The 14,022-nt window shown below is 57.2% G+C and overlaps 6 protein-coding genes across 6 annotated transcripts; 3 read left to right on the forward strand and 3 right to left on the reverse strand.

The window, feature by feature from the left end:
• Positions 1 to 1,105: 1,105 nt before the first annotated feature.
• On the reverse strand, positions 1,106 to 2,135 carry LTHEOB_4841 (Pal1-like protein; the record flags this gene model as incomplete). Its single annotated transcript, XM_035513920.1, has 2 exons — positions 1,106 to 1,933; positions 1,998 to 2,135. The coding sequence occupies 2 exons, from the start codon at positions 2,133 to 2,135 to the stop codon at positions 1,106 to 1,108; spliced, it is 966 nt and encodes a 321-aa protein (XP_035374283.1).
• A 592-nt stretch (positions 2,136 to 2,727) lies between these two features.
• Positions 2,728 to 3,363, reverse strand: LTHEOB_4842 (uncharacterized protein; the record flags this gene model as incomplete). The annotated part of the gene is made up of 1 exon (XM_035513921.1): positions 2,728 to 3,363. One exon carries the CDS (start codon positions 3,361 to 3,363, stop codon positions 2,728 to 2,730), a length of 636 nt encoding a protein of 211 aa, XP_035374284.1.
• Positions 3,364 to 4,332: 969 nt separating this feature from the next.
• On the forward strand, positions 4,333 to 5,543 carry LTHEOB_4843 (Heterokaryon incompatibility protein; the record flags this gene model as incomplete). Its single annotated transcript, XM_035513922.1, has 2 exons — positions 4,333 to 4,768; positions 4,828 to 5,543. 2 exons carry the CDS (start codon positions 4,333 to 4,335, stop codon positions 5,541 to 5,543), a joined length of 1,152 nt encoding a protein of 383 aa, XP_035374285.1.
• Positions 5,544 to 7,307: 1,764 nt separating this feature from the next.
• LTHEOB_4844 (Meiotic recombination protein Dmc1) lies at positions 7,308 to 8,292 on the forward strand (the record flags this gene model as incomplete). The annotated part of the gene is made up of 2 exons (XM_035513923.1): positions 7,308 to 7,689; positions 7,745 to 8,292. 2 exons carry the CDS (start codon positions 7,308 to 7,310, stop codon positions 8,290 to 8,292), a joined length of 930 nt encoding a protein of 309 aa, XP_035374286.1.
• A 468-nt stretch (positions 8,293 to 8,760) lies between these two features.
• On the forward strand, positions 8,761 to 11,562 carry LTHEOB_4845 (Set domain protein; the record flags this gene model as incomplete). The annotated part of the gene is made up of 1 exon (XM_035513924.1): positions 8,761 to 11,562. One exon carries the CDS (start codon positions 8,761 to 8,763, stop codon positions 11,560 to 11,562), a length of 2,802 nt encoding a protein of 933 aa, XP_035374287.1.
• Positions 11,563 to 12,548: 986 nt separating this feature from the next.
• LTHEOB_4846 (Mandelate racemase muconate lactonizing enzyme family protein) lies at positions 12,549 to 13,949 on the reverse strand (the record flags this gene model as incomplete). Its single annotated transcript, XM_035513925.1, has 2 exons — positions 12,549 to 13,504; positions 13,625 to 13,949. 2 exons carry the CDS (start codon positions 13,947 to 13,949, stop codon positions 12,549 to 12,551), a joined length of 1,281 nt encoding a protein of 426 aa, XP_035374288.1.
• Positions 13,950 to 14,022: the final 73 nt, after the last annotated feature.

Raw genomic sequence — 14,022 nt, forward strand, 5'->3', positions numbered from 1 at the left:
GGCGGCATGGCAAATCTGAATGTGTCTTGCAAAACTTTGGGGATACAGAATTAGGTGGAAGCGGACTCCAGGATCAAACCACAGAGGAAAGAAATCAGGAGCAGAGACAAGAGGCTTCATAAAGAACAGAACGACCGGAAGAATTCATCATGAAAGCAGGCAGAACTGCATTGTGTATTTCCGTGTTCGGCCATTGTTGGTGTTGCATCCCGGCCTCTTTGTCCGAGAGCCCCGCATGCAGCGACTTCGCTGTAGACAAACGATTGACAAACGAACGGGCAGGAACACAGCTGAGTTTTGCATGGAACTTTCGCCAGATCCAACACTAGAACTTGCTTTCGCGGTGGCAAGAAAATGAGCTGGTGGTCACGAGTCTCCAGCGCGGAAGCGACCATCTTCGCAGCTATAGGAAACCTGTGAACTAGGCACGCTATGCCGAATGTAGGAGGAATGCTGCAACTCAGTATTCACTTCTCACCGTACTACGCAACACATTGTTGGCCACGAAATAATAGATGTTCCACGTATATTTCCATTTAAGGCGTGCAATTTGGTTATTAGGTCGGGTTCTAGGTGCGAAGCGATCTGCGAGTCTCCTGAATTCATTATGTTACTTGCATGAACGCTACTCATGAACCCGGTCGCCACGGACGCACGGTCGGGCTATGGTCGCTTTCCCCGTAATGTTTGCCGGCAGCAAAACAAAGAATCAGTCTAGAGCCGCTCCGCGCAAACAATCCAGGTATCGTACACACAAAGACTCAGTGGTGAGCATGTGGAGGCGTTGCGGTAGTAGCAGGCAGTACGCGCAAACAACCCAGACTAGGAAGACCAACCTCCAAAGGATAAGCCCATCTTGCGCGGCTTCCTGCTTCGCCCTGTCAAGCTATTGCGTACTTTGTGAAAGCGGTGGTTTTGGGTATGCAACGGCGCAACGGCGTAGAGAAAGCGCCAGACCTATTCCGGAAAATGCGTGGATCCTACACGTGGTAGCGCTCCCTGTCGCAGTATCATGCAGAACCTACCGGCTCAACACGTGGAAGACGCGGTAATCATTCCAGAGTGGTCGTGATGGCTCTGGTTATTAATAGTTTGGGCTCGTTCTTCACCTCGCTTCGTCAACTGCAGGTCCTTTTGACGAGCCCAACTCGTGTGCACGTTGCTGTTGTCCCTGCTGCCAGATCTGTCTGAGTGTGGGCCTACGAGAGGCCTTCTCACGCAGTCTCTCGACTTGCCTCATCGGCCGCTCCGGCTTCCTCGCCTTTATGTCGGCAATGGCTGACGGCACACCTCTCGTAGTTAGGTCCATAAACGAGTTGGTCCGCGCCCGCGGATTATAAGGACCGTACCAGAAGGTGCGCTCGATGTAGTCTCGATGATTCATTTCCGATGTGTCCGCCACCACGTGGAACACGCGTGTACGCTGCGGCTCAGGGACGTGCTTGGGCGCGGAATCCGGGCCTGGCTGCTGCTCGGCGGCATAGTCGGGTTCGGTTTGGTTGACCACTTCGGTGTCCGGGCTCGCGGAGCTGGTCTCGGATCGGGCACCGTCCGAAACATCGCTCGAGGCTGTGTCGTGTTGGGCCGACTGGGCGGCTTCGTGACGCTTGAGGAAAGCATTGATCGTCTGGTTCAAAAGCGTGCTTGGGCGGATCATTTCCTCAGCGCCGGGCTTGCTAGGGCCGTCTTTGATGGTGAACTCGGCGTCGTCCATGACGTCCACCACGTCTAGATCCAGGTCGGCACCTAGCGCCGGCGCCGTTGCATCCTCCCGGGCCGACTGAGAAGTTTGCTCGTGAGGCTCGCCAACGTGGTCGCCACCAACGGGTTCGAGCGTGAAACGCAACGGCGACGCTTTGAGCAGGCTGGCAGCGGAGGTGGAGTCTCGGTAAATGGCGAGACAGGAATTCTGGGCGGGTTGGAGGTAGTCAAACTGCGTGCGCGGGCTCCATGTGAGCGTCTGCACTCGCTCCGCATTGCTGATCTGATCGTCTTACCCGAAGGCTTTTAAACATGGTCACTTCGCCGAACTGCTGGAGGACGTGGAGGAGCTCGCGGCTCTCGCTGAGCGTGGCCGGGCGCGGGTAAACCTTGAGGTGGACGGCCTTGGACGCGGCGGACCTGAAGGTAGCCATGGAGGGCGCAATTGGGCGCGCTCGGTGCTGGGCGCGAGAGTGGAGGTGCGGCTTGACTTCTGCAAGCCGCGACACTCTCGCAGGGCGACGTCTTCGCTAATCAAGCGTGCATGCAGAACGCCGATCTGCCGACGCCAATCACGTGCACGAGCAGCGGGCCCTCCATCGGGAACGAGCCGCCGGTGGAGCTGCAGTTCTAGCTTACACTAAGTAAAACTCTGATAATTACTGTCTGTACGTGGGTGTACGTCAAAATAATAACTACATGGCTTGGGGAACAATGGTAGGCAGTGGTGGTCTAAGTAGAAATGAAATGACCGCCCCTGTGCAGAAGAGAGCCTCCGAGTCCCGGCTCGGCCGTATGAAACCCCATCGCGTGGTACCCCCTGGTCCAAGCTGGGGTGGTAGTACCCAAAGAACGCCTGTGTCCGCCGTGCGCGTGCGAACATCATATTACAATGCTGTATCCCTATAATGCGTCGCGCAATGTTTCCAGCGCATGGGGTATCAAATAAGAATGCTTCGTGTCCCCTCAACCGTAACGCCTGAAATCAGCCACCCGAGAGGTGACGACGATCCGATGATCCTGAAATCACCTATGGCTCGTCATCTTGCGTGGGTGACGCCTGCGGAAACGAATATTTTTGGATACGGCCGCCGTGCTGAGCACCTCGCCCGATCGCCTGTAGCGGAGGCTTTGCGAGATGGCCGGTGAGCTGTTGCTGCGGGGCAGGTCGTAGGGCTCGTCGTCGGCGTCGTCGCCGCAGCAGTCCGACGACGAGACGACCGAGTCGTTGCGTGACGCCAGCTTGCACTGGTCCCCTGACTCGATCATCTTCTGGACCAGCGACGAGATGTCGCGCATGTGCGCCGCGTCGCACTGGAGCTGCGTGTGCGCCTGTCTGCGCGCGCGGATGGCCGAAGGGTCCGGGAAAGCGTCGTCCGGGAAGTATGACGAGGTGGGTGACGAGGCCGAGGTGGACGTCCAGTCGTCGTGCTCGGTCCACGGCGCTGGGAGTTCGAAGGGCGATGCCGGTGTTTGGTACAGTTCGCCACCGATGTTTTGCGCGCCGAAGCGGCGCGACAGCTCGGCCACGGACATGGCGGTTTGCTCGGATACGGGCGACGAGGTGGGCGAGATGGAGACGTCCGGATAGGCGTAGTCGTCCGGGTCGTCAAGCGAGGAGGGGTGCCGCGACGCGGCGGCGAAGCTGAAGCTCTCGAACATGTGGATGGATTGGACTGTAGCGGGTGTCTCTAGGGCGGGAGTCGAGGAGCGCGTGGGGGTGCAAGGGCGGGCTTCATGGGCGGGCCGTTGAGTGAAGCAGTTGTACTTGTAGGGCAGCGAGGCTGGCGCTGGGGAATGCTGGTAGCGTGTGCTTTGGTCTCGACGGCGTCCTCTAGCGCAGGTGAGCAAGCTTGGAGCATACCTTCGGGGGCCCTTCCAACGAACCACGGTGCCGGGAAGACGCCATGGCGTAGTGGGTGGCCAGGGCTGCGAAAAACAGGAGAGCTCGAGATGAGAAAAGCCTGGGCCCGATTCAGCCCTGCGCCGTGGGTGGCGAAATAGGAGAGGAGTCGACGCCCCCGTGCGCACCGCACAGGCGCCCTGGACTCGACGCCTAATCATGCTGGCCCATACGCCATAGGTGGCCGACTCGTCGCGTCGAGCTGCGTCGCTGGGGGCGGGCTGTGCCTGGCGAGGGGTGTGGTAGCAGTCGCTGAGATTGGCCGATCGGCGTAGTCAGCGTGCGGAGAGGCGCGCTAGAAAGTGTCGTCGAAGGCGTAGCGAACAGCGTCCAGCCCTGCTCTGGCTTGCACCATTCCTGAAACGTGAAGGGAGCAGGTGGCGGCTCCTATCATTCCCGCCGCAGCTTCTCAGCAGCGCCATCAGCCATCAGCCAGCAACCAGTAGCACGCAGGGCGCGGCGGGAGGAGCAGGCAGCCTCACCGCGCAGCAAGGCAGCCGTTCCGCCCCGTCGCCGCGCCAGGCACCCAGGCACCGCCAAACCACCGCCGCCGTCGTCCGCATCGGCGCGTCCGAGACGAACCAATTCTTGACGACAAGCTTTGCGGAGGCTGCACGAAGCTGCTGATTCGACGCGGCTCGACATCACCTTCCAAATCCCCATGCGCCCAATAATCCCGCATTCGCAAATAGCAGACCTCTGAGGCCGTGCCCTCCACCACCCGAGGCATGGCTCTCTGCGCAGCCTGCACCGCCATCAGCATCCCGGCCCTGACTGCTGAGGTCGACGACCCGCCTGCCTGGCTGCCCCGGCCGGGCGAGTCGTCCAGCGTCACGGGCATGGTCCACCTCCACGACGCTCGTCAGCTCCCGCGCTCCGCTGCCGCCTGCTCGTTCTGTGCGCTGATCGCGGCCTCCGTCCTGCAAAACCACTGCGCCAGCCATCTGACTTCAGACGAGCCGCCGTCCTGGGTCGAGGCTGAGCTGGACAGCCGTGTCGCCGCCGGGCCAGTGTACCTCCAGCTGAGGAGGAATGGCGTCGGCCGCCTGCCGCGCGAGCGCCCGAACGCCCACCTGGAGCTGCTCGGCAAGGCGCTGGCCGTGTTCTTGCCCGGGGTCGATGGTGTTGCTCTGCGAGGCCGAATCCGTTTGTACGCGCAGCCAGGTATGACACGAGTCCGGTGACCGGGAAGCCGGGTGCTCCACTGCTGAACGCCGTCTTAGACAGCCCCGCCTTCACAAGCGGCGACGTCCTGTGCGGGCCTCCGCTGCCCTCGTCTGATTGTCCCGAGGCGTTCCGCATGACGCGCGAATGGCTGAGCACCTGCTTGAATTTTCACCCGAGCTGCAGGCGTACGTTGTCAAAGTCGACCCTCGATGAGACAGCCGAGCCCGTCCTGCCCACCCGCGTCATCGACGTTGCACCGCCCGATGGATCGGCGAACGTCCGCTTGATCCAATCCATGGGTGACTGTGGCCGATATGTGACACTCAGCCATTGCTGGGGCCCGCAGTCTAAACACCCTCTCACCACCACCACAGCCACCTTGCCACAGCATCTGACAGAGATCCCCTGGCACCGCCTGCCCAAGACCTTCCGCGACGCCATCACCGTCGTAAGATCGCTGGGTCTCCGCTATATTTGGATCGACTCGCTGTGCATCGTGCAGGACGATCATGATGATTGGCTGCGCGAGTCCGAGCAGATGGGCATGATCTACGAGCGAGCTGTGCTGACCATTGCAGCATGCCATGCCAGAGACTGCACCGAAGGCTGCTTCTTCGAGAGACCTCCCAATCGCCCCGCTGTGCAACTGCCCTACTGGAACTCCCAGGGACAGCAGGACGGTCACATCTACGGCACGCTACTGCCCGTGAATTACTTTTCCATCAGCCCAGAATTCAGCCCTTTGTCCGAGAGAGCGTGGGCGACTCAGTAGGTAACCTGCCTGATTTGGCAACTCTGCTCCGGAACTAACCATTCCTCGACAGAGAGTGGTTGCTGTCTAGGAGGGTCATCTTCTACACAAGAGAATGTATCGTGTGGTCTTGCCGAACCTTAACCCAACGAGAAACAAGGGATTCGTTTCATGACACGTACTACTCTCTCTCACTATTGCACCAACAAATCTCAGCCGAGCTAACGCATTGACAAGGGCGCGTAACACCCGCTGGAAAATCATTGTGGAGAAGTACTCGGCCAGAAAATTGACTAATGCAACGGACCGGCTTATAGCGCTGAAAGGCTTAGCGAATGAACTGCAGAAGATTAACAGCACCAAATGCGTCTACGGCATTTGGGCAGACACGCTCGCAGACGGTCTCCTCTGGTTCTCCTTGCAACCCGCAGACAGAGACAAGAGTCCAAACCACCTTCCAACCTGGTCGTGGGCGTCGACGTGTCACGGCGTGCGGTACCAAAAGATTGAGAGGGCAAGTCGGATATGTCGGCGCTTACGCATAGCGGAGGACGACGACAGGGTGGTTGAAGCCATCGGTTGGATCAAAAAGCTGCCTCATCTCAGGCCACTCCCCGACGTTACACCCAAGCGACAGGATAGCGGGTTCTCTTCCGTTTCACAGGACCAGGGCGACCCTGACCCACAGCTGACCAGTATGATAGCCAGCATTGAGGGCAATCTCCACGACAAGTACTCGTCGCTCAGCTTCGACCTAACGGAACACCCACTCGGCTGGGGATTGACCTACCTGATCTGCGACGCCAATCAACAGCCAGTTGGATGGGCGTCGTTGGACGAAGGCAAGCTATTGAATCAGGATGTCTATTCTCTTGCCGTATTGGGGAAGGATGGTAAACATTTTCCTAACGGAACTTACCATCACTGGATTCTCTTACTCGTGCCCTGTGGCACACAAGGGGATAGTGAAATATACAGGAGAGTCGGAGTTGGGAAGATAGAGTGGCAAGGGTGGTACGCAGATGCTGAGAGGAGAAAAGTACGGATTGTATGAGACATGTGTCTGAATGGATATCCACGATATACGACGTGAATTGTTTCTAGATGCGATGGTTGTTGAGGATCGAAGGCAACAAGATTTAGGATGTAGCAAAATTCAAGGATACCGCAATCACAAGGCTTTCGCAGATCATGCGAAGACACTGAACTCTGCATTCACAGGTCTCAAAGCAGTGGTATGAGTCCAAAATGTCGGCAAATTATTTGTGTACATTCCTGTCAAATGTTGAGCTCTCTCACCTACTGGAGAACCATCGTATCCAAGAACCCTCCAGCAAATTGAGGCACAAAACATCTAATATGTGCAAGTCTGCACTTCTTAAGATATGCGAATATTCAAAAAGTTGTTTATAGACCTGGGTAGTACCTTTCTGTTGGCATCATGAGATCCGAGCACAATGCCTCCCACTAACCACTTACCTGGCGACGATCAATCTCTCGGTAAACTGAGCCTCGACGTCATTCTCGCCTACAACACTATAGCACTCCTTTCACTTACAGCTCCCCTATAGCCGTTTCAGTCCGCTTCGCTAACAAATGTGATACCGCAATCTCAGAATCCCCCAACCTCGAGCCAGGCCATGCCCTTAGCCCGTAAAATTGCCCAGACCTCGTGAAAGAGAGAGAGAGCGCGCGCGCGTCATCCACTCAGCCCCGCGCCGTGCCCCGCAACAACCCCTCCCCCCACCACCGATAAACCCCCACCGATAAACCCCCCCTCCCATCATGGCCGCGAACAGCGCCCCCGGCGGCTTCTTCCTGCCAGACTCGATCGCGACACCGCCCGCTTCCTCCACCGCCTCGTCCAGCGCGACGGGCAGCTCGCGCCTGCCGCGCCCGCGCTCGAAACCGCTCAAGACGGGCGGCCCCAAGGAATCGGCCTTCATCCGGTACGCGGACGAGCGCGTGCGGCAGATACAGCGGCGATATGCGAAGCGCGGTTCCTCCTCCGCCGATGCTACTGGCACCAGCGCGAACAATGATGGCAGTGGCAGCGCGCGGAGCGGCGGCGGCGGCGGCGGCGGTGATGTGAAGGGATACGCAAGCCTGAAGGAGGCGTGTCGGGATATAGACCAGTTGATTGACGTGGTGTGGGTCTCTGGGACGCGTGGGTGCTCGCCTGTTTCCTATGGATGAGGTGTTTGCTGACGTTTGCTGTAAAGCGAGCTTGCAGATGGCATACCTCCTCACGCTGGCGGACCTCGTAAACGAGTACATGAAGGGCTTCCCGGTCTCTCCTGCACCGCTGTTCAGATCTCTGGATAAGCTGGATCATGCGTTTGCATCATTACTGCAGGGAAGGGATGTGGAGACCGGCGATGAGCTACCGGGATTTGATGGCGGGAGGAAGGTCAATGCGACGGAGAAGGTGCGGATCAATAGCATGGTAAACTATGCGCGGTCGGCAGTGATGGAAGTCATGCTGAAGTACGATCCCGACATGGACGATGCTGAGGAAGAGGAGGAAACGGCGCAGGAGTCTGGCGCTGACATGGAGGCGGATGATGCAGGCGACTATGGGGTCGATGATGTGGAGGGGACTTGGGATATGAAGACGGCGAAGGTTTACGACCGAACTCTGGTTGAGTTAGGGGATGACTTAACCAATGCTCCACCTATTGGCTTGAGGGTAGAGAAGCCGGAGGATGCTTGTCGGCCAAAGGAGACGGATCTTGAAGATTCAGACCGAGTCATGGAATTGGATGACTGAGGATTCATGGTAGTCAACGCTATGCCGAAGGTGAGCTGCTTGACTTATAGACCAAATCTGTCAAGATTATGGCTTCCGAGTGAGTAGCGTCTTGTGAACGGCACGAGGTAGTGAGCTACGTCTTGAAAGGCTAAGACAGAGAGTGAGGTAGAGGGTGCCATCGCGCCGTTCCTGTCACGAGCTCAAGCTTTCTTGCGCATTCTGCAGTTTCGGGTCACGAGTTTGCCGCATGGACCTATGCGCAGGTGAGGTTCGCGCAGAGGATGTCTTGGAGGGTGTCGACGCGTTGAATACACCATTGTCTTTTCGCGTGTCCCGGCTGTACCTTAACACCCGCACTTCTGCTGCACCCAAACTTCCTCTTCCCTACATCACACGTTCTTCGACGTCCAACCTCACTCGACGCGCTCTTTTTCCCGCCGCTCTTTGCACCTGAGCACCCGGCGAACCTTGTCCGCCCTCTTCGCCATGCCTGTCCATCGTGGCTCTCGCACGAAAGTGCACCTTGTCAGTACTGATCTCAGAAGTACAACTACAGACGAGCCCTCGAACAAGAAGGCCCCGAACGTCAGCGAACATGTCAGCAATGTCGAACAAACACTCAAAGACGGGCACGTTTTGAAGGAGCGCAACATCCCGTTGGCTGGCGACGACAATCCTCTGCACCTACTCGGCGGTGATGAGTACATGCCATTTCTCTTCGTCCGTGCTGGCGAGGATATGCGTCCTGTGGTAAGTGGCCACCTGACTCCGTGCTTTACTTTGGCATTTGACACCGGTGCTCAGCCTGCCACCAGAGACGAGCGAGTTTTTCACCCGGATCCTACGCGCAACGCTATTTACGCCAGGATACTTGGGTCAGATCCCGCGGATGCCATCAAAATCCCACGGGCCCTTGCACTTCGTGTGGAGCTTTCCAAACAGTCCTTTCTGAAGACAGACACGCCGATCGACGATATCCGCATCGATGTACTCTTCAACGGTCAGCTTACCCACTCAGGCATGTGGCCCAAGCGCTTCTATCAGGAGGAGCCCAGGTTGTTGAGTATCTTCAGCGGCTTGCGTTTTCACTGGATGCTCGAGCGGGCTTGGTTAATCGTACCACCCGGCCAAGATCCTGATGGTTCCCGCCGACGACCGGTAGCAAGCAGTGATACCCTTGCAGATCGCTGGGAGAAGATTCAGAAAGAGGTCCTCGAGGAAGCCTTGGCTAGGGGTGTTGATAAGAACGGGGAAAGGCCAATGGTGGCGAAGTATCTTATGGAAGTTGCAAAGCTGGCCATGCCCCCAGAACTGGAAACATGGTCAGAGCCGCGCGGACAGACCTTCGGAGTCGTCGATGTTGTGTTGTCATACGGACGCGGCTTCAAGGATCACCTCAAAAGATCTTATCTTCATAAGCCCACACGCATGGGCAGTTCAAGGTTCAAAGAGGGTGAGGAGAACAAGTCGATCTTTGAAAGCATATCGATTCTGCCTAAGACAAACCTTGAAGATACCACTGGTCGTTACAACCTGAGGGCAGCCACTCCAGAAAGACCTGCTGTTGGTGGAAGAGCTTCCACTATTTCTAGGGTTCCAGCCAGGCCAAGACCAGGCAAGACATCCGCACGAACCCTCAAAGTTGAACAATCTGATACACTCTCAGGCCCATCCGTGGAAAGGGAAGGCAATAGAATTATTTCTTCTGAGCAACTTCCGTCGTACCTTTCCGATGAGATGACGAAGAGCGGGTACACCGTTCAAGTCGGGTCTTCCACCAATGGTTCGCTCACCAAGACAAATGATGAGAAGACCACGGGAGGTAATAAGAAGCCGTCGAAGGAGCAGGAGCAGGCTTGCGTTTCTACACCAAGTCACATCACGAACCGTTCTTCTCGAGTCATAGAGCGACTTGACGGCATACCTGAGGAAGACGAAGAAGAAGCTATACCCGCTTCCAACCCCGGTGATGTGTTTACCAGCTCAGGTACTGGCTCACAACAGGGACCACGGGACGCTATCAAAACATCTTCAGTGCCTCTTGGATCATCTCAGAGTTCGGATACGAGCAAGCTTCAAATCATCCCTTTGTCGAGCTCAATGTCTGATATGCCATCCGGCCTACCATCGCCGCGAGGATCTCTTTTGCCTCCAGTACAAATTCACACGAGCGTTCGCTCCCGCCGCTTGGCCGAACAAGATGAAGGAGGCAGTCCTCGCAAGAAACGTCGGCTTTCTGGTCCACTCTCACCTCTTGACATCAAGAAGACAGAAGGCGGGATTGGGATGACGCACCGTGGCGTATTTACCGCACTGGGAAGCCCTAGCGACAAGTCCCAACGGTCTATGTTCAATTCCTTTACCCTAGGCTCAAGAATCGACCTGGATCCCGCCGGGCCACGCCAGCGTCCTCCTACATCCCCGCTTTCTCCGGACCTAAGCTTCCGCCAGAGAGAGGATCCCTTGCTCGCGCGTCTTGTGTTCAAGTCCAAAGGCGAAGCAATCCGCACTCTCAACATCACTCACCCATTCCGCATCTCGCAGCTGCGTTCCGTTGCCGCTGCTGCTGAAGCTCGCTCCAACAAAAAACGTCTTCTAGAAGGCAAACCGCCCTTTCCGAAGTTCACATCCCACTTTTCTCCCTCCATACCCTCTACTCCTCACCAGCACATACTTGCCAGCCCGACCCAGGCCATCCCGCAGACGCCCTTCCCGATCCGCACCCGGGCCGGCAACCCAAGCAGCGCAGGCAGCGCACCAGGCAACGGCGGCATCTTCGACACGCCCAACCCACTACCACGGTACCCCAAAGCACCAACGAAGAGTCCATACTCGACGGCTACACCGCCGCAATCCCAACCCCTACAGCAGACGCCAGTCACGCGCGCAACAACAACAACAACCCGCGACACCACTCCAGAGTCTGGGCCTTCGTCACCTGGCACGGCCGGACCAGCATCGGCATCGGCAGCCCGTCGTCCGGAAGACCGCCGCAACACGCACGCGCAGATGGAGAGGGACTTCCGCGCGTTCGTCGCGCCGGAGCTCTGCCGCGACTGCGCCATCACGTACGCGCAGCCGCCGCTGCCGCCGGCGGAACTAGCGCTGCCGCATTCGGCGTCGTCGGCGGCGGCGAGCGTCGGCGATAATGGGGCGAGTTGGCGTGAGTGGAAGGAGGGCGAGCCGAGGGCGTTTGGGGGCAGCGTGGTGAGGCAGATCAAGAGTGAGAGGGCGGGGGGTTTTGAGGAGGAGGGGATTCTGGTTGGGGTGAGGTTTTTGGTCGTGTAAGGGAGGGGGATAAGATTGTGAAGATGAGGGGATGAGGTCGGATTAGGTGTGGTGATGGGCGAGCAATGATTGATGGTAGAGAATAGGTGGTGGATTCAAGAGGCATTGGGTGCGAGCGCCCAAAGCAACTCTTCACACGGCGCAGCAACAAGCGCAGCAACAGCAACAGCCAGAAACCTCTAGTCAGCCTTCTCAACAGAACATCAGGCTGACTTTGAGATTTGCGGATTGAATTCAAGTATGGAAAGGCATGCTGACGATTAGAGAGTATTCAGGCGACGGGCTACGGAAAAGAATTTTCAAGAAACCCCAGAGCTCAGCAATATCAGCAGACGAATGATATGTAAGGAGGGTAAACTGATTTGCTTCTTGTTTGCTTGAATGAGAGGAACAGCTGAGTCCTGGAGCTGGATAGCCAAGTAGTTGCAAAAGAGCCTCGGAAATGCCGAGCGCTAATAAGATGTAGTCTAGCAGCTAGCCTCAATAGTCACTCTAGCGGAAAGCTAAATGATAGAAGGCAGCGACGGTCAACTCTTGCGCCCAAGCTTTGATTTCGCCAGCTTGTGGGCCCCAGGCATTTGCATTTCTCCGCTCGGTATAACTTTCAACGACGAAAATCCCGAGGCTACGGGTGAGCAAGTGCGTGCATGGTCTCGTATCCGTACTTCCGCTCGTGCGGACAAACTTCAGCGGAAAAGCTTGTCAAAAGGTCTGCTTCCATAAGAGGAGCATCCAGATCCTTGTATGGCAATTTCCACTTGATTGGAATACTTTTGCTCAACTTTAAATTTTGAATTTGTTTCCATTTTTTTCTACGGTTGTTATTCTCGGTATTCCCTAATGTTGACGCTAAATTCTTTCCAGGCAATCTAAGTATAAGGTCTCATATGGGTCGGAATATATAGCGCTAAAGTAATGTTCACCCAAATCCTTGCGCCTCAATGATTTCATCAAAATGCTTAACAATCAATGGGGAATCATTCCACCTACGAGCCATTCACCTTCTCCTCTGGCTGCGGCGGAGTCAAAGCCTTGGCCGGAGCAGGGTTCAGGATGTTGGTAGCATCAATCAAGGGAGCGTTGGGGGCGATCTCAAGACCAAAGCCTGGGGCATTGAGGTCGGAGACATCGAGGTAGCCCTTGGTGGGGATGGGCTCATTGCTGAAGAGCGCGCCGAAGACAGGAAGGACGGACTTGCCATCGGGAGAGTTGGCGAGGTACTCCTGGAAGGGCGAGTGCGGCTGGGCGATGACAAAGTGGTAGGAGTAGGGACCACTGGCGTGAGGGACGACGGGGATGTCGTAGGCCTGAGCCATAGCGGAGATCTTGAGCAGCTCGGTCAAGCCGCCAACCCACATGACGTCAGGCTGCAGGATGTCGAGGTTGCGGCCCTCGATCAGCTTGCGGAAGCCGTAGCGCGAGTACTCGTGCTCTCCGGTGGTGAATTTGATCGTGGGGTGGGCCTTCTTGAGCAGGGCGTGACCGTCGAAGTCATCGGGCGAAAGGCACTCCTCCCACCAGTTGATGTTCAGGTGCTTGGTCTTCTCGACGAGCTCGATGGTGTAGGGCACGTTCAGCGACATGTAGCAGTCGACCATGATGGGGTAGTCGGGTCCAACCGACTCGCGGTGCTTGGTCAGGAATTCGATGTTCTTGCGCATGCCCTCCGGGCCCTCGCCTGGGCTGTAGGGCAGCGGCACCTTGGAGCCCCAGAAGCCCATCGACTTGGCGGCCGTCGGCTCGGGTCCCGTGCAGTAGAAGTTGAGGCGGTCCCGCGTCGCACCTCCGATCAGCTTGTAGACGGGCTCGTTGCGAATCTTGCCGAGGAGGTCCCAGATGGCGAGGTCGATGACGGATATCACGGCGACGGGAAGACCCTTGCGGCCATAGAACATGGAGCCGCGGTACATCTGCTCGAAAAGGTGGTTGGTGTCTCTGGGGTCTGCCAGCCGGATGTATGTCAGCGCCAGTCGCCTTTCTGTTTATTTTCCGCCGGGCCCGAGAAGGTAGGACGCCATTGGTGCGACCAATTGCCTCAATGGGTAGGCGGAGAAATACTCACCGGCGCCAATCAGGAATCGCTCAAAGTGCTCGGCAACGAGCCAGCACGCGGGAGGACCGCCAAAGCCGGTGGCGAAGCCCTTGGTGCCGTCCGAGGCCTCAATCTCCACGCAGAACGAACCCAGCACGTTGATGCCCCAGGAGGTACGCGACTTGCGGTAGGCCTCGTAGCCAGACATAGGCGTGGAGATCTTGGTGTCAATGAGCCAATGGCCGCCCTTGACATTGTGGTAGTCGCCGCCGGAGCCGACGCCCTGGATCAGGAAGGTTTTCACCTTCTTGATCGTGGGGAATGCGCGCGCGGAGGATGTTGCGGCAGCAGGCATGGTGGCGGGGAATGCGGGGAGGTGGAAGAATGCTGAGGGCGCTGGGACTGGGGGCGATTCGGCAGTTAAATAG

The sequence above is a fragment of the Lasiodiplodia theobromae genome (genome assembly GCF_012971845.1).
Source record: "Lasiodiplodia theobromae strain AM2As chromosome Unknown scaffold_13, whole genome shotgun sequence".
Taxonomy (NCBI): Eukaryota; Fungi; Ascomycota; class Dothideomycetes; order Botryosphaeriales; family Botryosphaeriaceae; genus Lasiodiplodia; species Lasiodiplodia theobromae.